The sequence below is a fragment of the Typopeltis vanoorti genome, chromosome 8 (genome assembly GCF_054136105.1).
Source record: "Typopeltis vanoorti isolate ZY-2024b chromosome 8, IOZ_Tvanoo_1.0, whole genome shotgun sequence".
NCBI lineage: Eukaryota > Metazoa > Arthropoda > Arachnida > Uropygi > Thelyphonidae > Typopeltis > Typopeltis vanoorti.
In genome coordinates, this window is record NC_143556.1 from 127,728,185 (window position 1) to 127,753,362 (window position 25,178).

General features: G+C 34.5%; 1 protein-coding gene across 2 annotated transcripts in view; it reads left to right on the forward strand.

Annotated features, from left to right (window-relative positions):
- Sas-4 (spindle assembly abnormal 4) overlaps positions 1–25,178 on the forward strand; it is a 527,986-nt gene that overhangs the window by 378,077 nt on the left and 124,731 nt on the right. For both annotated transcript variants that reach the window (XM_090396928.1, XM_090396929.1), the window contains 2 exons: positions 8,800–8,964; positions 21,346–21,614. In XM_090396928.1, the coding sequence (XP_090253054.1) occupies positions 8,800–8,964; positions 21,346–21,614 (434 nt within the window). The remainder of the gene's footprint in view (positions 1–8,799; positions 8,965–21,345; positions 21,615–25,178) is intronic.

The following is a 25,178-nucleotide window of genomic DNA, read 5'->3' on the forward strand; positions in this document are numbered from 1 at the left end:
GACCAGACTTCAGAGGTTTGTTATAATCAATATAATATTGATGTTCTTTTATTCTTTTTTCCAAAGAACGGCCAGTTTGTCCAAAATAAGAGATCGCATTCGCAAGGTATTTGGTAAATGCCAACCAAAGAAATAAGAAGACAGTTTATCCTTTGTAGAAGGTAATAAAGAAGAAATTGTTAATAGGAATATATGTTGGAATCAATTGATACTTTTTCAGAATTCTACCTATAGGTTCTGAGATTCCTGGAATGTACGGAATAGGAACTCTGCAGACTGTTGAAGAAGCTGTAGGTATTGGAACATAAGAGTCAGGTATTTGTTGGATTTGATTGGAGTTGTAATCATTTGATTCCATTAACTTTTTAATGATGGAAAGTTCTTGTAAGATTATTGGGAAAGAGCAAATTTTACGTGCTCTATGAATTAGAGAATTAAGAATGCCAAATTTTTGAGTGGCGCGCAGACTTTTTGTGAACGTATCTGCCAGTAAATGTGGGTGTTTGAAAGACGCTTGTAGATAAGGTACCAGAAGACGTTCTAGTAAGGAGGATGTCCAAAAATGGTAAAGTACCAGAGTTTTCTTTTTCCATAGTGAATTGGATGCGTGGATGAAGGTTATTTATTCGTTGTAGAAAGGTGGAAAGTTCATCTTCAGTGTGTGGCCAAACAGCAAAAACATCATCTATGTAACGGTACCAAAGAGATGGTTGAGGATGAATGGATGAGAACATAGTATATGCGAATTGTTTCAAATAGTAGTTTGCCAAAGGCGGAGACAGAGGGCTACCCATGGCAGTACCTTCAATTTGTTTGTAGATTTTGTTTTTCCAACTAAAATAGCCTGAGTGAATGACATATTCGAATATCCTTACGATATATGGAGGGTAAGCTTCATATAAAGAATTGACTGTGTCGGTTAATGGGATATTGGTGAACAGAGAAATTATGTCAAAACTGACTAACAATTCAGAATCTGTAATTTTAATATCCTTGTTTTTTTCAAGAAAATCTATTGAGTTTTTTATATAGGATCTGGAATGACCACTGAGAGCACTTAAGGAACACGATAATACTTTTGCAATCCAATAAGTTGGAGAATCGATGCAATTCATGATAGGTCGTACAGGACAACCTTCTTTATGGATTTAAGGGAGTCCATATAGATGAGAAGTGCTTCCAAAGTAGGTGTGTATTTTATCCACGTAGTTTGGATCCCAACTGATAACCTCATCAAGTGATTTATTTAGTTGTTTAATTTATGAATTAGTAGGATTACGTGTGATCTCTTGGTAGGTTGCAGTGTCTTCTAATAGGCTGGATACTTTTGTCTCATAGTCAGTCTTATTCATAATTACAATAGCTTTTCCTTTATCGGCCTTAGAAATGGATATTGTATTATCTTTTCTTAAAGAAGTTAGACATTTGATTTCAGCATTTGATGAATTGCATGGAGGTAATTTGCTTTTGAATAACGAAGTCGCAACTTCAAAACGTAGTTTGTTGGCATCTTCGCTAGGAAGTCCTGATAGATTGCGTTCTATATTATGTAAAAAACCAAGATAAGGAATGCATGAAGGAATAACAGCAAAATCAAGGCCCTTTGCTAAAGCACTGGTTTCAGCATTGGATAACGGGCGTTCAGAAATGTTTACAATCCATTTATTTGTAGACGTACTGTCAGGGATAAGGTTTTTCTTTTGCTTCTTATATAAAGAATTGTATTTTTGCATAAGATCTTGAAAATTTCTCTCATAAGACTGGGATAAGGATTGTTTTGATAAGCAAAGAACAATATCCAATAATTCTTCATTAAGAACAGCTGAAATATCTTCTTCGAGAACTGATATAGAATTGATATTAGAAGCTAATTCTTTTTTTTTTTTTTTTTTTTTTTTTGGCAGTACGAAGTTGATTACGAATTAAGGAAAAACTTGCACGTATGTAAATAGAGGGGCTCCAGGCGACCGAATTGTTTCTTTAAATCTAGCGAAAGTGGGAATAACTTTAGTATTACGGCACTTTTTGAGGAAGGCAATCCGTGCTCGAAGCTTACCTTGTAGAACTGATAATTTTCCTGTTAGTTTAGTAAATTCTTCCCCATGAAGAATGATGATTCTGATTTTAAGAGGAACCTGTGGCATAGTAAATTAATTAATAAAGAAACACGTAAAAAACCACAGTGATATCTTTAATTAGTAAAAGGACAAATATTTCGTACTAAAATTAATAGTACATCTTCAGTGTCTGTTACAGTAATAGGAATGGAATACAAGCAGAACATTCGGTGGATCACCTATTAAAATACAATTGTTACCATGTGCTATGAAATAATAGAAATTAACAAATTTAATCTATTAAGATAAATGGTTTTTTACATAAGATAAAAGTCTCACAGATCTTTGAGAGAGACAGCCATTTCTATTTAAATTCGGTCGGTGTATTCTGGAAATTTTATTGTTCAGTCAGATGATTTTTCTATTTAGAAAGAAGCATTCTAGGAGATACCAAATTTTTAGTTAGCCAGTGTAGACCACCCACATTATGCAATATTCACCAGGGAAATATAAAATTCTGTTTATTTTTATTATGAGAGGTTTTTTAAATGGTTTCATCCTCATAGTTCACTATGATCTCATTGTCATTTGAGGAGATGACTGGAGAGCAATCTCAGGCAAAGAAGGCCAACTCAAGGTGGTTAATTTAGATAAGGCTAACCACCTGGATATCAGTCATCTTTACACTATGGTTTCAATTTGATCTTTTGGTTGTTCAGCTGAATAAGGCAGGTGGGAAAAAAAATTATAGCCTTTGGCTACATTATGGTATAAAAGGGCCGAGGCCTTTTTTTCGTTCTGTCTCTCATACCTTCCATCTGTCTTTTCTTTCTCCTAATGCTATCAGACCATCATGCATCCCTATACCAACTACTCTAGGCCTGTGAGTAATGCCACTTTACTTTTTTGTCCCAATAAAGGTTGAAATTGGTCTGACTTGTGGTCCTTCTCATAATGCATTGCATTTATACATATCTGAAATGAGGTGTGCTTTCACATGAAACTTTTTTTGCTTATGCTTGGATAAAAGATTAAATCAAAATATAATTTCTTGGCAACTTTAATTTAATGGTTTAGCAAATCTTGTTCTCAAGAACAAAGTTTTCAGATTATGTTTAAAAAAAATGCTTAAAGTAATGCTTAACGGTCAAAGCTGTATAACTGAGAAGAGACCTCCACATAGCCTTTAAAGGAATGTGGGGAACCAACCAGGGCTTCTGACCTAATGTCTTATCCTCACCTTCTCAAGCTTCACCCTGTTAGGTATCTACCTGAATGCTAAACAAATGAGGATGGGCTGCAATTTGGGATTTAGCTGACCAAATTATATTCTTATTGGCTTAAACCACAAGTAAAATGATGTACATGACAAATTTCATGTCAGCTGGAATTCGCCTAGTTAAACAATGCCCCCATTGTTTTCCCCAGGGAACAGCAAAAAGTCAGCTACTGGAACAAATAATCCTGAAACACATTACAATTCAACATCACCAGAGTTCAAGATCAGTACTATCAATATAAGTAGCCTGAACAGCAAAGAAATAGAGCTAGCTGAGGAATTGGATAAGTACCAGATCGACATAGGGGTGACTGAAACAAAAAAGACAAAATCTGGTGAGATCTTTCTAAGAATAAATTCAGAATGTTATATTCGGTCAATAACAATCAGCGAAAAGAGGAAGTAGCTATAGTATTCGATACTAAATACGAGGCTAATCTTCTTGAATGGCAAGTAATGTCAAGTAGAGTGATGTGGGCAAATATCAGAATGGGGAACTAGACAATGAAACTTATTTGTGTCTATGGTCCCACAGAAGGTTCTGCTTATGTAGAAGTGGAGGAATTTTGAGGCTTTAGAGAAAGCAATTGACACAATAAAAAAGGAAAACTTGGTCCTTGTTGGAGATCTAAATATCAGATTAGGAAATGATTGTCAGACATACAAAAAATATTTTGGGAAAATTTGGAGAAGAGCAAAGCTAATAATAATGGCAAATATACCTGTTGGATTTCTGCTCAGGAATATGGACTGGTTATTACTAACAGAATGCTCCAACATAAATTCACATGGAGAGAAGAGGCAAAGAATAAGAAAAGTCTCATTGACTATGTTATTGTTGGTGGTAATGTTTTCTCAATGTGCAGGACACTAGAGTGTACAGATGATTTGGAATTGGAAGTGATCACCATTTAGTGTTGAACAGGATAAAATTGAATTTTATATTGAAAAGAAGAACATGTAAGAAAGTTCTGAAGTGAATAAAAGTTGAGCAGCTCTCAGATGTGAACAGTAGACTAAAATACACAAAGATTATTGAAGAAAAAATTAAAGCGTTTGAGAACAGGAACCAAGCCTTGGAGATTCAGTGGCAATCACTGAAGAAAACATTGATTGATTCAGCCAGAGAGGCATGTGGTGAGGTTGTCTGCAAGGATAGAAAAATCAGAACTCCATAGTGGACACAGGAAGTTAAAGAGGCAGTGAAAGAAAAGAAGAAAGGGTATCAAAAGTTCTTGGTGAATAAGTCAGCTTGTGCTCTTAGAGAATACAGTGACAAATGTAAAAAAGCTAAACACTGTGTAAAACTAGCTGAACAAAAGTTATGGGAAGACTTTGGTAAGAACATAGAAAATAATTATCAAGAAGGTGACAAAATATTCTGGAGGCTGTTGAAAAATCTCAGAAATGGAGGAAAGAGTGCTGTAAAAGGAATTAGAGATGTTAATGGTGATATGAAAACTGCAGGAAAAGATATCCTTGATATCTTGATAAATGAAACAAGCAGTGACTGCACAGTGGCAATAAACACTCAACAAAATTGCATTTAGGATTTTATTTATTTATTTATTTATTTTTCCCACAAGAGGTCAGGCTAGGTCAAATAATTAACAAGCATTTAGATTCATCTTACTTTTGTATAGTGCAGTGTCATGTAGCTTTTATCTTATACATATGTATTTTTCCTGATTATGACCTCAATACAGAGGTCAACATCGAAAGTTACTTTCCTAAAGTTTAAGTACAGTAATTATTCTAACACATGTGTTGTGTCCCCATGAATTCTTCACTATGAATGCTAACTACTGTGTAACCTTAAAAGAAAGAAAAGCCTGAAATGTGGAAAGGCAGCAGGAGTAGATGATATTCAACCAGAAATGCTCAAGTATAGGGGTATAAAAGTCTTTCAGTGGCTGCACTGCATAGTTCAGGAGGCAGAGGGAGGATTCCAGATGATTGGAGTAGAGCTCTCATAGTAACTATATACAAAAAATATACAAAAAAGGAAATAAAACTGATTGTGAGAATTACAGAGGTATTTCCCTGCTGATTCCTGGTAAGATTTGGTATAGTGCAGTGTCATGTAGCTTTTATCTTATACGTATTAATATGCTTATTAATAATAAGTAAAATAATCATTTCAACATGTTTGTTTTGTGTCCTTAAAAGAAGAAGGAGTCATCATAATCCATGAAGATGTGATCCACAAGCAGTGCAGCCTCTATGATAAGCTAAAGATACATGTTTCCTTGTTAACTAATCGACTAGCCTTTTTGAAACGATGTAGAGACAGCAACTTAATACCCAACTGCATTAAACTAAAGAAGAAGTTTAAATCAACTAAAGCGCTCCTTATCTATGCCCGGTTGGAAAAAGCTTTGTTAAGAGAACAGATCCACGAGGCACGAAAAAACCTAGCATCTACCCAAATAAATTAATTTTAAATAAATGAAATAAATTTTATTTCATAAAATTTATGGGCACTCTTCTCATTCATTTTCGACAATTAAGAAATGGGCTGCTGAGTTTAAACATGGCTATACCATCCTTGAAGATGATCCACGTGAAGGATGTCCAAAAAGTGTAACAACACCAGAAATCATTGTTCAAGTGCACGATATGGTATTGGATGACCGAAAAGCAAAGTGCGTGAAATTGCTGAGACTATAGGCATTTCAAAAGAATGTGTAGAATATATTTTGCATGAAGAATTGCAAATGAAAACGTTTTGTGCAAGATAGGTGCCACTCTATGTCGATTTATTACTATGAATGAGACTTGGATTCACCATTACACACCAGAATTCAAACAGCAGTGAAAACAGTGGACAAAAGCCAGTTGTTCAGCGCCAAAGAAGACAAAGTCGGTTCCATCGGTAGAAAAGGTCATGGCATTGGTGTTTTGGGATGCTAAAGACATTTTGTTATTAATTATCTTGGAAGGGGTTAAACCATGGAATGTTATTCCGATCTTTTAACCAGATAGAAGAAAAAATTCATGAGAAAAAGACCTGGTTTGTAGAAGAAAAAAATCATCTTTCATCAGGACAATGCACCTGCCCTTGAAGGTGTTTTGGCAATGGGAAAATTAAGGGATCTGCATTGTGAATTGTTGGAACATCCACCCTATTCCCCATATTTGTCTCCCTGTGACTTCTATCTCTTCCCAAAACTAAAACTCTTCCTTTCTGGTCACCTTTTTTCTTCGAATCAAAAGGTGATTGCAGCTGTAGAGGGGTATTTTGCAGATCTTACTGAGAACCACTATGGGGACAGGATAATGATGCTGGAGCATTGCTGGAATAAATGTATTAGTCTTAAGGGAGATTATGTTGAAAAATAAAAATAATTTTGAAATTATAAATTTTTTTTTTTTTCATTGTTAGGCCGAGAACTTTTCAAACCACCCTCATATATATATATATATATCAAAATCTGTGAACCCACTCATGATACTAGTGTTGTATAGGTTTACAACCTATACAACACTAGTATCTATACCTATACAATTGTTTCCTTTCATCTGAGAAAGCTTGCACCAAAATTTATCACTAGTGGTCAGCCATTAGTCAACACTTGACCATATTTGAAATACTTTGGTATACTTGTGTGTATCATAATGTAGCACATTTTGTGTGTGTGTGTGTGTGTGTATATACACTCCAATTCACCTTAATGTGACTGTTTAAATGTCAAATAATTAGTTGTTTTTTGTTAAATTAAAGCTCTTCCTTCACCATAGTAGTAGTGTTCCTTATTTTACCATAATGAATCCTGTTCAAAAGTTAAGGAAAGGAATACAATATCATACTTGCAGGCATTGCAGTACGATTCTGCATTCCTTTTTACCATATGTAAAATATATGTATGGTGAATCATGAATGGTTTGCACAGCATCCTCTAACACCTTTGGGATGAATTTAAATGTATAGCCCTCAAGAATTATTTGTTGTTAAAAGAATGATCCAAAATATATAACTGATATTATTCTCACCTTTCTGGGCATACTTACTACAATGATATAATCACGTAATCACAAGAAAGATATTTATTTAACCAAATATTTCGGTCTGGAAATAGCAGACCATCGTCGGTGGTATTACAAGAACAGTTTAAAAATTATACAAGCTAGAATACTAACAATAGATCGTTGAAATTAGAACATGCCGCGTGATGTTATATCACTAAGTATGAAACGAAATATTTTGAAGTAGAAAATTTCAACGATCTATTGTTAGTATTCTAGCTTGTATAATTTTTAAACTGTTCTTGTAATACCACCGATGATGGTCTGCTATTTCCAGACCGAAATATTTGGTTAAATAAATATCTTTCTTGTGATTACGTGATTATATCATTCAGTCTTATGTCGCAAGTATCCTTAAAACAACAAATACTTACTACAAGTTTGTGTGAGTATGCCTGGAAAGGTGAGAAGTTTGATCACTTCTAGAGGAGGAGGACTGTATGCTTTTAAGGTATATGCAGTTTGGATTTCTCAAAAATGTAGTGCTCTTCCAGTATCTTAGTTCATAGCTCAGTGTAGTGTACTTCTTGTATAAGTTACACATTGACTGTAAAGTGCAAATCTCAATGGGAGTGTCTTACGTAATCAAGCCCATTTCTCCAGTGTGCTGAGCTGTTAAGGAAGTTGGTATTTCAACATCATGATGAAATGTAAGTAAAACTTGTAAAAACAATTTTTTTTTTTTTTTAAATTTCATTAAGTCTCTTACATTATTGTTTTTCTAGATGCTTATAAATTTGTATCTTTTATTATCGGCTGAATGTTGTGAGATTTTACTTCTGTTTCTGTTGTTTTTAATTTTTTGATGATACTTGAAAAGGTTGTAAACCTAGAACACGTTAGCACCATAGGTGGGTCTGTATGATGAGAGTAAATTAATCTCCAGAAACTTTGATGAGACTAGAGACGGCTAAGTGGAGAAACATCAACTTAGCTATCCATTTGCTGGCTGTGGTAGCTTAGAAAAAGGATATCTAAATGAAGAATTAATTATGTAGCATTAAAGTAATTTATTTATTAGATGTTTTCTGTATCAGTTTGGGTGGAATGCTTAAAGACCAATGTTTTTATAATTCAACTGCTTGTGAGATCAAAACTCAGTATTAGAAATATTTTGGCTTTTGTTTCAATATAAGCAGACAGTGACGGATTATGATGGTTAACATCATTGAATGCCCCAGAGTTTGTTATGACAAATAAGAATAAACACATAATGTTCCTTATCAGTTAAAATACTACAGCAGTAACATTGTCATTTCAATATTACTTTTTCTGGGCCACTTTGTTTAAGATTTTTAAATGAACATACATGCCTTAGTTTACCTTCAGCATGTAGCTCTTTTTCCCTTAAAGAAAGCAGGCAATTAATTTAAAGTAAATTTAAGAAATCTTTCTTTGCTTATTAATTACATTTAAAGCACTTTCTAATAACATTAGGTTGTCCAAATGCAAGAAGAAATGAAGAGGCAAGAGATGAAATGGTCATCTGAAATCAGAAGATTAAAGAATAGCTTTGTAGTTATAGAAAAAGAACGTGATAGATTGAAAGGAGATGTTCAGCAACTTGAAGTTCAGAGAGTTGAGCTGTTAGCTTCTGTTAAAGTAATTTGTCTTTTTGTACTTATTCCTTTTTCTGTAAAATTTATTTTAATATTAACAAGCTTACATTTCATTTTTATAAAAGCATGTAATAGAGTTTATTGGATTGTACACAATGAAAGCATCTTTGCTCTTCATCCTACAGGCTGTGAGTATAATTCCCATCATATTATGAATGAACATCCTTAAGTGATAATGATTTTCATTATCTGGAATGAGACCATTATATCCTTTTTACTGCATCCCTGAAGGGTTGAAAAAGTTTCATATTTGTTTTTCTGGATCTAATTCTTAACCTGCCTGGTATTTATGCACTTCAGGTTCAAAACATTCAGTAGGTAGAACTCTGATTTTACTGTTTTAGAATATCTTACCTATTTCAGATAAAATTTCCTGAAACTGGGTTTCAGGAAATTTGTTTGTAGGTTTTTTAACAATAAATAAATAAATTTAATCTCTTATGTAGATTGATTCTTCTTTTATGTAATGAAATATATGATTTCTTGATGCCAAATAGAGCTGTCAGGATCAGATTTCTCCAAGAGAGAGAGAGTAAAATGCTGAATATCTAGGGCTCAGTTATCTATGGGATTGGATTAACCATGGTCCTCTTTAGTACATGTAAATTTCATTTTTTAAAAAAATTCATTATGCAAGTGGATTCATAAAATCACAAAGCCATTACAACACATTTTTTAAATAACATTGTATCATCCTACTAGCAAGACTTATTTGTCATCGCTGTTACAGTTTCCCATTCTGTCACCAGAGTGCGTGTATTGTCATTTTAATATAGACTCCTTTCTTTTAGGCTTACACGGTGATCAGAATACATTTTGGAAAATTATGGAGACAACTACCATGTTTGAGTAAAACTTTAGTTTAACATAAACCAAAATCAACACTCAATGTTTCGATCTTTATATCAAGATCATCTTCTGGAGCATATACACTATATACAGAGAAACAAGCTGCACTACAATCTATATGGTTTGCTAAAATTACTGACCAGCCGTTACAACAATTATTGGCCTGACCTCTGGTGGGAAAAAAAAAACACCTTGGCTACATCAATGCTAGAGTCCTATTATTATCTGTTGGTTACTAAATTACATTGGGCCGGAGAGCAACATGTTTATTTATATATATATATTAAAAACATAATTATACACATAAATTTCAACCAATTGGTATGGAATGGTCTCCAATACTAGCTGAAGGTTGCTTAAAGTCCTAAAGTATACTGGGTACTAATATAACCATCCGTATTCTTGGCATTTTCATGCCGCCATTATTGTTGATATTAGGGTGGTTAATCAGAATTTCGCAGGCTTCTTTAAATTTTCTTTCATACCAGGTTTTTGTATGGTGTAGAAAGCAGATACTTTTCCAATCAATTTGGTGTAAGGTGTTGAGAGCGTGGTCTGAGAGGCCTGCTTCACCAAAATTGTTATATTTAATGTGTCTTTTGTGTTCTTTTTCCCTTATAGGGATTGTACCTCCAATTTCACCAATATAAGGTAAGTTACAAGTGCAGTAGATGCAGTAAACTCCAGGATGTGCCAATGGGAGGAGAGGATCCTTAGAGAAGTTGAATATGTTTTTTAAAGGTGGCATTGAGATTATAATGGTGTAGGATTCTCTTGATTTTTTTCTGATAACCCTTTAATGTATGGGATGGCTATGGTTTTATTGTAATCTAAATTCTTTTTTGATGAAGTTTTATGGAGGATTTTATTAATAGTATTTTAGTTGTAGCCATTATTTATAAATGTGTTGCTAATAATTTTTAATTCTTGTTTAAGAGCTTGCTGATTAGAGGTGTTAATGACTCCATATTTTTGTGATGGTTGGTGGTATGATTTAGCATGTATGTATTGGCCAGTATGTGTCGGTTTGCGGTAGACAGTGAAGGATAGATTGCCTGAAGGAAGACGTGTGACCAGTCTATCCAGGAACAGGAGTGAGTTCTGATTTTCAATTTCAATAGTAAATTGTATGCGTTCATATTGTTGGTTCAGGTGGCTAAGGAATGTGTCTAATGTTTGTCACCCATGTTGCCAGATAATGAAAACATCGTCAACGTATCTAAGCCACACTGTAGGTTTTTGAGTGAAGGAATCAAGAGCACTTTGCTCAAAGGTTTCCATGTAAAAGTTAGCATTTGGGGGGGGGGGGGCGATAGTGGTGAGCCCATGGCCATACCTTTTTTTTGTAGGTAAAATTTATTTTGCCACACGAAGTAACCGGAGCGTAGTACGCGGACAAAGAGGGCCGTAATGTCGGGTGGAAATTTGTTCTGTAGGAGATGAATTGTGTCATTGATTGGGATATTTGTGAAAAGGGCAGAAACATCGAAACTGATTAATAGATCATCTTTTCCGAGTATTATGTTTTTAATTTTGTTTATAAAGTGTTGTGTGTTCTTTATATAGGAGGGGGAATGACCTACCAACTCCTTGAATGTTGATGCTAATTTCTTGGCTAGGTGATAATTAGGGCTATCTATTCCTTCAGCTATTGGGCGAAGCGGCATGTTTTGTTTGTGTAATTTAGGAACACCATATATTCTGGGAGAACTGGCATAGTGGGGTATAAGTTTTTTAATCGTGTCTGACGTCCAAGAAGTGATGGACTTAAGTAGTTTCTCAGTTTTTTCTTTATTCTGTTAGTTGGGTTATAGTTTACAAGCTGATAGGTGCTGTTATCGGAGACTAGTTGATTCGTCCGATAGATGGATGTTGACCTGTCAAGGATGACAGTGGCATTACCTTTATCCGATTTTGTTATGATTATCTCTTGATTAGCTTTCAATGACTTGATTGCTGCTAGTTCAGTTTTTGTAAGATTGCTGTGCAAAGTTTTCTTATTATTCAGAACATTGCTGGTTTCTAATCAAATTTTATCGGCTATATTAATAGGAATGGATCTGATGCCTCTTTCCATGTGGCATATAAAATCCAATTTATTCACAGTTTTCAGCGGTTTTGCGAAGTTAAGGACTTTATCCAGTAGTGCAAGTTGGCCGTTATTTAATATGTGGCTAGATAAGTTGATCACATGACTCTTGCTTGCCGGTGGTTGGTCGCTCCTTGTCTCACTTGTTTGTTGTTCACTGTTGGAGCTGTTTACCGGAGAAGAGCTCTCCTGATTGGTTGGATTCGTATGATTAGCAGTCACATTTCGCCATTGTTTCAAAATGTGAAATTTGGCCTTAAGTTTTTCTTTATTATTTTCTAGGATATATTTAGCCGAATTGTCAGTGATTCTTTCCAGTACATGTAGGATATCTGGATTTATATAACTTGATAGTTCGGATTGCAATTTTGAAACCTGAATTTGAGTTAATGCTAGATTTTTGTGGGCTGTTTTGATTTGTTCTCTAAGTATTGCTTTCTCTGTGCGAACATAGATACGAAGTTCTTTAGTGGAAGTAATTTTTTTTAGCTTGATGCAGTTAAGAATTCTGATCACCGTGTAAGCCTAAAAGAAAACCTACATTGTAGCTTAGATACGTTGACGATGTTTTCTTTCGATAATTGTTGTAATCTGGCCACACGGGCGACAAACATTAGACACATTCCTTAGCCACCTGAACCAACAATATGAACGCCTACAATTTACTATCGAAATTGAAAATCAGAACTTACTCCCATTCCTGGATACACTGTTCACACGTCTTCCTTCAGGCAATCTATCCTTCACGGTCTACCGCAAACCGACACAAACTGGCCAATACATACATGCTAAATCATACCACCAACCATCACAAAAATATGGAGTCATTAACACCCTTAAAAGCAGAGCTACAACAATTTTCTCTAAACAGCAAGCTCTTAAACAAGAATTAAAAATTATTAGCAACATATTTATAAATAATGGCTACAACTAAAATACTATTAATAAAATCCTCAATAAAACTTCATCAAAAAAGAATTTAGATTACAGTAAAACCATAGCCATTCCATACATTAAAGGGTTATCAGAAGAACTCAACAGAATCCTACAAAATTAAAATACATATTCAACTCCTCTAAGGATCCTCTCCTCCCATTGGCACATCCTGGAGTTTACTGCATCTACTGCACCTGTAAATTACCTTATATTGGTGAAACTGGACGTACAATCCCTATAAGAAAAAAAGAACACAAAAGGCACATTAAATATAACAATTTTGGTGAAGCAGGCCTCTCAGACCACGCTCTCAACACCTTACACCAAATTGATTGGAAAAGTACCTGCTCTCTACACCATATAAAAACCTGGTATGAAAGAAAATTAAAGAAGCCTGCGAAATTCTGATTAACCACCCTAATATCAACAATAATGGCAGCATGAAAATGCCAAGAATATGGATGGCACATATTCAGCCTACAGCATACTTTAGGACTTTAAGCAACCTTCAGCTAGTATTGGAAACCATTCCATACCAATTGAAATTTATGTGTATAAACATGTTGCTCTCCAGCCCAATGTAATTTAGTAACCAATAGATAATAATGATAATAATAAGACTCTAGCGTTGATGTAGCCAAAGTGTTTTTTTTTTGTTTGTTTGTTTTGTTTTTTTCACCAGAGGTCAGGCCAATAATTGTTGTAATGGTTGGTCAGTAATTTTAGCAAACCATATAGATTGTAGTGCAGATGGTTTCTCTGTATATAGTGTATATGCTCCAGAAGCATGTCCACTATATTGATCTTGATATAAAGGTCGAAACGTCGAGTATTGATTTTGGTTTATATTAAACTAAAGTTTTACTCAAACACGGTAGTTAGTTGTCTCCATAATTTTCCAAAATGTATTAATATAGCAAGTCTAATAAGATATTATATTTTTTAGGATCCGCATATAATGTGAACCCCTAACTTTAAGTAGTATTTTTTACCATAAATTTTTTGCATTATACGCAATAATATAGGTAATCGTGTGTTTTTTTTTTTTTTTTTTTTTTTTTTTTTTTTTTTTTTCCCAATTATTCAAGCTCTAGTGTCCCTCAGTTACCACAGATATTGATGCTTTACTGTAGTTGGGAAATCATGGGAATATAACAAAAATTTGTATTTAAGTTTTATAGTTCTGGAAAATGCTGCTCAAATGCTACGACTACAATAATATGGTGTAAATGGGAAATTGTATTGAGTTAATATATATAATATATATAGAGTATATATAGTCGATATTTAAGTTGTACATCAGCAATTAGAGCTGAAGGGAATGCAGGAAGATGATTTAATGTAGAATTACTTGTGAGACAAGTGAACACTATTATTCACTGCTGTTATTCATATCTATGTGGATCACATTATGAAGAAAGTAGCATCATACCTGATATCAGAATTGGAGATATTCAACTTAACTCTTTACTTTATATAGGTGATGTTATTATCAGAATTGGGTATATTCAACTTAACTCTTTATTTTATGTAGATGATGTTATACTTCTAAATAAATCCAGTGCAGATCCTTGAGCTTCTTTGACTAGATTGAATAATCACTGTAAGAAATTTGCTATGAAAATCAGCAACATAAAGACAGAAATCATGAAAAATAGCTCTATTCTGGCAGAGAACCTATATGACTGTATGATAAACAAGTAAAATATTTCATAACAAGTTTTAGTGAATATGTCAAATTAAATATGGAAATAGCAGAATAAACAAAGCTGGTTGAAGAGTTGAAGAAATTCATTAAAATAAATTTATATGTAATAAGAGAGAAATTAACCAAAACACTAAACTAGTAGTATATGAGACAGAGTTGAAATCAATTTTAATTTTGGGATTTGAGAGTTGGTTAAGGAAAAAAAAACAAAGTAATATATTAGTGGAATGAACAGATGGCATCATGTTAAAAATGAAGATATTAGGAAGGAACTTAACTTTGTTAGCATCGGGGTGTATGAATAGAGCTAATCTCAAGTCATATAATCAGTAAAATAAAATTTGGCAGTAAAGATTACCAAAACAGATTTTGATGCTGAAATAGCCAGAAAAAGACCCAGAGGAGATCAGTATCTAAGTAGATTGATGCAGTTAGAATGCTGTGGAAAACCAAAATATAAGTATTGGAGTCCTGACAAATAACAGAGTAATTTGGAGGAAAATTGGCCCCTTGAGGATTTGTGACATGAGGATGATGGGTTATAAACATAAGCCTTTGTTATTTTAACATCCTGCATTGGCTGTGGGTTGCTGTACTTTAAAGACCTCACACAATATAGGGGTACCTCGACTTATGAATTTAATTCGTTCCTGACCGTGGTTTGTATCTCGAAACCCAATTTTCCACTATATCTTATGAGAAATCAATTAATCCGTTCCCATATTCAAAAATTTAAAAAAATAAATTAATTAAAAAAATAAACTATTCTCAACTAAATGAAGAAAATGCAAAGAAATGGAGGAGTACTTTTACACTATAAATATGCATTTTGTATACCATTACATATTAATTTTTATTTATGAAATCTTAGGTTTTACATGATTAGTATGAAAATCATCTTCCGTTAAATTAAAAAAAAATAATAAATTTTCTTGTGGTTGGTTTTTGTGGTTCAGGAGTTTTCGATTTGTTGTCATCAGTTGCTTCTTTTTGTCTCTTAGGTCAGTGCTTCCCAAACTTATGGATGTAAAGGCCCCTTTGGAAAAATTAAAATATTTCACGGCCACCATCGAAAAAAAAAATAGTAATACAGACATATATTATTATAATATTTATTGTATTTATATTCAATACAATTTATATTCGACATATTGTGTTTGTAAGCATTTTTGTGCTTCTTATCAATACCTTTGAAATGAAACTTATATGAACAAGCATATATTTACTAATATTCATTAAGCGCCGAAATACGCAGGAAGCAAAATTTGTGAATCAACGCCAATGTGTGATTCTTTCCATTAAAATATAAAAAAAATAACAAAAAAAGAAATAATAAATAATAAAAATTAAATACGTTTCTTTTAAGATAAAAAAATCGACTTAGTCTTAAAACATTTTAAATTTGGTTTCATTATTTCACGGCTCCCCTCAGCAAACCTTACGGCCCCAAGGGGGCCACAGCTCACAGTTTGGGAAGCGCTGTCTTAGGTGAGGGAGGTATAAAAATCCTATCCAACGTCGACTGAATCTGTCATTTCCTTAACACCCTTCTAAAGTGATTAATGACATTTTCATTGAAGATATTGGTAGCTCTAGAAAACAACACCTTGATTTGAATGCCACTTGTTAGCCAATTCTTGCAATTCATCCCAGTGCTGCAATATTTTTTTTACGTCACTTGTTGGAATTGCTCCCTTTTTTGTTGCTCTCTTCTTTGTCTTCTGAAGACGTTTGCTTTTTCTCCTCATCCCTTTCTTTTTCCAGCTCTCTTCTTTACTCCTGTAGCTCTTCAGTAGTCAGCTCAATGCTGTGCACCTCTACATCTGCTGCATCAACTTCCAAATGCATGGTCTTGCCCAGGGAGACAACTGCATCTACAATGTCAATTTTGCTTTCAGGTCCTTCTAATGCAGTTCCAACTTCTGCCTAATTACTATGCAACTATTTCTGGGCCCCTCTTATTTATATATATATATATATATATATATATATATCAATGATTTACTTCAGCTGACCACCATTCCAGTATATAGTTTTCCTGCTGACTTCAGATTGTACTCCTTTTCATTTAAATTATTATTATTAACGTCCGACCTCCATTGAGTTAGAGACGCATTGTGGGAGGCACCTACTATCGCAAACAAAGCTCATCCAACTGTGCCTTAAACTGATTCAGTGTTGTCCACATTTACAACACACTCAGGCAATGTTTCACTCACCAGCCACTCTCCATGAAAAAAACCTTTACCTCACTCCTCTGCTCACACTCTCCTTATACGGTTTCCAAGGATGGCCTCTTGTTCTACTCCTCTTCCTTCTATGAAAAATCTTCCATTTCAACCTGATAACAACCCCTGACTAGCTTATATGTCTCAATCATATCCCCCCCCCCTCCTCTTCCTGTTTATTCATGAGGCTTTGCAGTTCATTCTCTCAATCTGTCCTCATACTTCACATTCCAAAGACTACTGACCACTTTTGTGAATCTTATCTGGAGCCCTTTCTAACATATCCTCATCAACATGAAAACCTGATGATAAAATCTGTGCACAATAATCCATGAGGCCTAATCAAGGTGTTATACAATTTCATCATAACCTCTTTATTTCTACATGTTAGGGTCCTCCACATCACTGTCATTATCCAATGTGACGTCTCCACAGCTTGTGCAATGTGGCCACTGAATTTCAGGCCCTTGTCCACATCTCTCATCTCCTCTACCTCCTTTAAAGTTTCCCCCACCAAGTGTATACTTATCATCCCATCGTTGCTTACTAAATTTCAAAACTTTACACTTCACAACATTGAACTGACAATTGCACTTACTTGCCCATTCATGCAAATCAAAATCGACTCAAGTTCTCCTCTAAGGCCAGCTACTTGACTCTGCATTGCTCTCCCCAATTTTGCATCGTCTGCAAACAGCTGCATATCACAGTTAAACCCATCCCGATATCATTAATATATACAAATTCATCAACAACGGTCCCAAAACTGATCCCTGTACACATCACTAGTGGCCTTCCTCTTTTGGGATATTGCTCTCGTATACAACTTTCTGATACCTATCTGACAGCCGGTCACTGATCCAACTCGAAAGTCTGTTATCTAGTCCCATCTGTTTCAATTTATTTAACAGCTTGTCATGTGGCAGTCTATCAAAAGCATTTGCAAAATCTAAGTATACCACTGTACATGCATCTCCCTTGTCCGAGACATTTGTCACCTTGTTATAATACATAAATAAGTTAGTAAAAAATTATCTCCCTTTAACAAACCCATGCTGATAACCATAGAGAATACTGCTGTTGTCAACCCATTTCTGTATCCTACTTCTCACCAATCTCTAGTACCTTCACCACAGCCACCTTTATGCAGTAGAACAATTTATTTCCAAAATTACTTCCTGCTTATTCACAATTAAGCTGTCCTCTCCTATGTCCTCTTACACTTAAGTTTCTCGTGATTTCACCCTGATGAAGTTAGTTTTCTCTCAAGAAATTCATTTTCCTTATTCCCAACTGCTATCTCTTCATTCCAATCTATACTGCCATAATTAAATTGCCCATAATAATTACCCTTCCTTTGTTCACTAACCCAAGTTGTTTATACATTTCTTCATCACCACCCTCCACATTACATGGCCTATAGCAACATCCACTAAATATGTCTTCCCATCAAATCATCTTCATACTGAGGGGGGGGTATTGGACCTGGGCATAGGATCAGAAGAGTTATTCAAAACCAATGTGATCACATTGCCCCCAATTGGTGAAAGAGACCATGCAGTTGTTAAATCTTCAATGAAGAGATTTCGTTGTGAAATATCTCATTCAGGATTTTACAAGCATCAAAACACTGAGAGAAATACTTGTTTATAAGTAGAGATGTTAATTGCTTGAAATATTTTAAATAAACGCCTTTTATATTGGACTATTCTATGTAAGAAAATATTACCTGTTCTTGTAAATTTAACAATGGTAGAAAATTTGATGAGAATTATGTTAGTATGTAAAAGTCAGTTCAAAGTTCACAAACGAGACATTCAGATTAGTAACATGCCCCACGGCAGTCACGTATGCATGGAGTAAATGCACTGAGAGAAATACTTGTTTATAAGTAGAGATGTTAATTGCTTGAAAAATTTTAAATAAACGCCTTTTATATTGGACTATTCTATGTAAGAAAATATTACCTGTTCTTGTAAATTTAACAATGGTAGAAAATTTGATGAGAATTATGTTAGTATGTAAAAGTCAGTTCAAAGTTCACAAACGAGACATTCAGATTAGTAACATGCCCCACGGCAGTCACGTATGCATGGAGTAAATGCACTGAGAGAAATACTTGTTTATAAGTAGAGATGTTAATTGCTTGAAAAATTTTAAATAAACGCCTTTTATATTGGACTATTCTATGTAAGAAAATATTACCTGTTCTTGTAAATTTAACAATGGTAGAAAATTTGATGAGAATTATGTTAGTATGTAAAAGTCAGTTCAAAGTTCGCAAACGAGACATTCAGATTAGTAACATGCCCCACGGCAGTCACGTATGCATGGAGTAAGTTGCGCGCAGGAGTTTCCCGGGAGATGTGAGGAGAAGGACCAGAACCACATGCAAAGGAGTAGTGCCAAGCGAAAAAGTATGACACTGTAGGAGCGCCGCTAGCTTGCAGTCTCTCGTAGGCTTTTTTCTTCTCTCTCAACTTTGGCGCAGGTCACTTGAGGGGCCAAGCTCGAGTAATTCCCTGAGATGAATACGTGAAAGCAGTCAACAGAACTATGTCTAGATGCAGTTATGCGGCCAAGTAGCGAACCAAGTGTTAGCATTTCGTCAGTAAAGCGGGAGAATCAACACAAGCTGATCGTCATGCTAGACCACGTGGACCAACTTAAGCAGTGCTGTTCTTGTCTACATCGGGGAGGATAATTCATGATTATGAGTTCCAGGTTGGCCCATCGAAAAAACAACTGTGAAGAAGAAGAAGGAATGATCTGTGGAAAGAATTGTAAGGATTGAGAGATAGACCCGGCAAAGTCCAAAGGTCTCGGTAGCGTACGAATCTTTTAGTTTCCTTTGTGTGTATAAAAGAACATTGTGTGTAATAATGTGCAAAATTATTCATTAGTAGGACCTATATAAGATATGAAACAGGACTTTAGAGCTTAGCCTGATACCAGAATGTTTTATCTCTGAGAGTGAATTCTGATGTAGTGTGGTGTTAATTTGTATGTAGTATGTTATAGCTTAGTAATGCTTGAAGTTTGATAAGTTAAGCATTGAGAGAAATTGTAGATCCAAATGTTAGAGATCAGTGAATTGATTCATAATTAATATTGTCTTGTGGTAGAATTCAACTTGGAATACTGAAGTTATGTATAGTTAAGTCTGTTAACTTAGAAGAAAGATTTACTTTAGTTATATGACAAGTCTAGTAAACTTGTGTTGTGATAGTTTGATAAATAAACCCTTTTTCTTTCACCTAACAAATAGCAAACTCTGATCACTTTCCTTAGAATTTTCCCCTAATGCAAAGCACATTTCCTTGCAGAAATGTGTGATGCTATGCATTAAGATAATAGCAGTGGTGTATCGGCACTACCCATGCCGGTTTCGACCTTTATTGAGGTCTCGTCAGTGGGAGCAAGACCTAAAAAATTCCAAGGGTGAAGAAGAAAAAAAAAATTGCTTGGTATCTTTAACATAATATATACCCAAGGTAAAAATTTCTACGTATATATATATATATATATATATCATCATCATCATCATCATTGTCAAATTCCTGACATGTACCCTCAAGGGGTGTACAGGATATGATAGTACTACATGAAAATTTACATCATTATGAACTTCCTATCTACAATTTTCCTCCAAATCAGTCTGTTACTTGTCAAGGCTCCAACATTATCAGATCTTATATTTCTATTGTCTAAGGCACTTTGTACCATATCAATCCACCTATATCTTGGTCTTCCTCTGGGTCGTTTTCCTGCAAACCTGGCAAAGAACACTTGTTTTGCTAATCTTTCCTCACCCATTCTGTTTAAGTGACCATACCACCTGAGATTAGCTTTACTAACGCATTCCTGGATGCAGACAATGTCAGGTTTTTTCCTAATATCCTCATTTTTAATATGATATTGCCATTGATGCCATCTGTTCACACCTCTAATCTTTCTCAGAATTCTCATATCTGTGGTCTCTAGTCTTTGGTCAAGTGTTTTACTTCTGACCCAGCTCTCAGATCCGTTGTCCACACTGTCTTGTATACAGCTAATTTAGTGTTCCGACTAATTTCTCTCTTATTATCTTGTTAGGATTTTTTGTCCAAAGGATATTGACTGTATCTTAAAAGTAATGTATCAAAATGACATCATTTATCATGATGTCATTTTGGCAAATTTCATCTTGTTGAATTTGCACTACTATTTCATAGCATATTGGTAAAAAGTATTAATTTAAAGGAAGTAAAATTTCCCACCTCCTTTTCCTTTTAGAAAAATTCAGGATACACCACTGCTACATTAAAATGAATTGTTTATGCTAGCACTGTAATAATGAACATTTAATTTTTTTTTCTTATAATATTGTCAGTATGTGTGTGTGTGTATATATGTGTATATATATATATATATATATATATATATATATATGTTGTTGTTCTTTAATTGTTTATATATGTGTGTGTGTGTGTTGTCGTTTAATTCTCTCTTTTTCCTCTAAATACTGAAATGCATAAACTGTAAGTATCGTAATTGTTTACATTGTTTCCTAAGACTCTACAAGAGAAGCTAACAAAAGTTACTGTCACAAGTAAAACTCCAAAGTGTAAGAAGATTGTGATTACTAAATGTAAACACTGTTCAAATTCATCGAAGGTGCCTAAGGAGAAAGCGATTGGGAAAACAGAAAATAAAAAAGCATTATCAAAATCACTTTCTTCTCCTTTAAAGAAAACAACTGATCAGTCTGTTATTTCAGAAGTAAAAAAGGTTTCGGTGGATAAAGACTTATCTGTTACTGACAGTTTGGATACTGAAGAAAGGTATGTCTTAAAACTTATATATATATAAAAATCTTAATTGTTAATAATTATGATCAATCATATTCACTATATATGACTGAATGCTGGATATGGTTTGGTTTTTAGCCTATATCTTCCCCACTGCTGGGTAAATGCCTCTCCCATTGCAGGAGAGTTGGGTCTACTTCTTCAATGGTGACCCACTCCATCTTGGGAAAGTGTATACATAGTTGTATGAATGAATCTCATCCATGCCCACAGCAAGATTCTAACCTGCAGCCTTTTGGCTGGAGAGTGGGTACATCAATCACTCAGCCAATCAGGCCTTTTTTTTTTTTTTTTGCTGAATATATAATGAAATAAATATAAAACAAGTACAAATAAATGAAATATTTATAAATGTATTGTTTAAAAATATTATGGATATATATATTTATATAAATAAACATAAGAAAAAAAATGTATTAATTATATTATTATCAGACCTCCAAGGAATCTAAAGATTCATGCAAAAAGACATCAGACTGAGCCTTAAACCCATTCAGTTTCAGCACTCACCACAGGCAATGCATTCCACTCACCAACTACTATCCATATGGAGTCCATATATGGTCTGATCGTAGCATTATACAAGGGAACCATAACCTCTTTGCTTCTACATGTCAAGGCCCTCCTTGTCCTTACCGTAATCCATTGCGATGTTCTCACAGGTTTAGCAGTGGGACCACTAAACTTGAAGTCTCTGCGATCGTCCCCAGATTTCTTCTCTCTCCTTCAAAATTTCCCCATACTTGTATACTCTGCATCCCATACTTGCCTATCATATTTTAAGAGCTTACACTTCGCAACTTTAAATTGAGAGCTCCACTCATAGTCTGTTGAGATCCTCCTGCAAGCTACAGCTTTGCTGTGCTACTTTTCTTCGCAACTTTTCATTATCTGCAAACAGCTGGAAATCTCAATTTAAACTTGTTCAAATATCATTAACATATAAGTTAAAGAATAATGGTTCCCAAATGAGACCCCTGTAGCACTGCACTGGTGAACTTCCTCTTTTGGAATATCACTCTTCCATACACAACCCACTGATATCTGTCTGACAGTAAATCAACTATTCATCCGAGTAAATTCATTCATTCGAATTTCATAAAATTTATGGGCACTCTTCTCCTTCATTTTCGACAATTAAGAAATGGGCTGCCGAGTTTAAACATGGCCGTACCAGATTTGAAGATGATCCACGTGAAGGATGTCCAAAAAGTGTAACAACACCAGAAATCATTGATCAAGTGCACAATATGGTATTGGATGACCGGTGAGTCAAAGTGTGTGAAATTGCTGAAACTACAGGCATTTCAAAAGAAATGTGTAGGATATATTTTGCATGAAGAATTGCAAATGAAAAAGTTTTGCGCAAGATAAGTGCTGCTCTTGCTCACACCAGATCAAAAACGCACTTGCATGAAAATCTGTGTCAATTTATTATTATGGATGTGACTTGGATTCACTATTACACACCAGAATCCAAACATCAGTCAAAACAGTGGACAGAAGCCAGTTGTTCAGTGCCAAAGAAGACAAAGTTGGTTCCATCAGCAGGAAAGGTCATGGCATCGATGTTTTGGAATGCTAAAGGCATTTTGTTATTAATTATCTTGAAAGGGAGTAAAACCAGGGAATATTATTCCAACCTTTTAACCAGACTAGGCATGAGAAAAAAATGGTTTGCAGAAGAAAAAAATCATCTTTCATCAGGACAATGCACCTGCCCGTGAAGGTGTTTTGACAATGGGAAAATTAAGTGATCTGCACTATGAATTGTTGGAACATCCACCCTATTCACCAGATTTGTCTCCCTCTGACTTCTATCTCTTCCCAAAACTAAAACTTTTTTGCTGGTCAGTGTTTTTTTTTTTTTCTTCGAATAATCAAGAGGTGATCGCAGGTGTAGAGGGGTATTTTGCAGATCTTACTGAGAACCACTACAGGGATGGGATAATGGTGCTGGAGCATCACTTGAATAAATGTATTAGTCTTAAGGGTAATGTTGAAAAATAAAAATAATTTTTAAATTATAAATTCGTTTTTTCATTGTTAGGTTGAGAACTTTTCAGGCCACCCTTGTATATACAGTGGTACCTCGACTTACGAACTGCTCAACATATGAACTTTTTGAGATACAAACTTTTTTCATATCCCATTTTGACCTCTGGGTATGAACCTAGACTCATGATACAAACCGTGATCCTTAATTGCCTTAAGACTTAAATGCTGGGAACATATTTTAAAGAGTAATAAATACAACCTTGAGAATTGCTGCAATAATGTAAAGGATGCTGACAAGCAGATACTAAGAATATGGTTGCATGGAGCCCTGATCAGGTGACATCTCCATTACCTTTCATTGATTAGTCATGTGGATGACAAGTCTGAAAAAAAGGTTTCATGGTGGATTACGAAGAAAATTAAGATCTGATCTGTGAAGCATGAACAGCAGGGGATTGAGAAAATTTAATTGCAGACTTTGTCAGATAGAAGTGATGTAACTATTGAGGCATAAATCGTTAAGAGAAGCATTACCAGATGGAGATTGATCTTTTGGCAGAAGAATGGAATGCAATGTGAATTGAAGGAGCAGAAAGTATATTTTTGAATGGAGGATAGTAATTACATGAAGTAATTACAACCTAACAGCAAATCATTTATCCAGTCTGCCAATCTGTTAACCCCATCCATTCCAATTTAGTTACCAGATTGTTGATAACTAAATTGAATCTGTCAAATTATCTTCAAAAAAATCAAGTATACCACAGTATCTGCATTTCCCTTATGAATTTGTTACTGTAACATAAGCAGATTGCTAAATATGTGACCCCCTTTAACAAACCCATGCTTGACTACCACCAAAAATACTGCTATTCTCAACCCAGTTCTGAAAGCTTATCTCTCACCAAGCTTGACAACACCTTAATCCCAACCACATAGAGTGGCCTATAATTTGAGGCATCAATCTTATCAACCACTTTATGAAGTGGTACAATTTTATCCCTGCTTTCTACTCTTTTGGAACTTGCTCTGTTCTTGCTCTTGTTAAACAGCTATACTAGTGGTGCTCTTAACTCCTCAGATACTCCTTTATGACATGTAGCAATATGTCTCCTCCATTTCCTCTACACTCAAGTACCTCATGATGTCACATTTATGAGACTGAATTAACCTGATAAATTGCTCTATAAAATATCTACACATAAACACAAGGAAAAGTATTATTTATTAAATATACTGCCAAATATTTCATTTTGAAATTAACAAACTATCATCAGTGGCTTAAACAACATTTTTTTACAAGATAGAATGCAAACAATTGATTTATTCAAAATAGTACGAGCTGCATGATGTTAAATCGCTAGTAGCATTATGCTTTCACTGAAGAAAAGGTTAATCATAAAAGCATATAAAAATTGCATAAATAATTATATAATTTATAGTATCATACAAAAACTTAATCTATAATATCATACTAAATAGATTATTAGACAGATGTAGTATCCACATGGTTTCTTAGGACCTTCTGTCTTTGTAAAT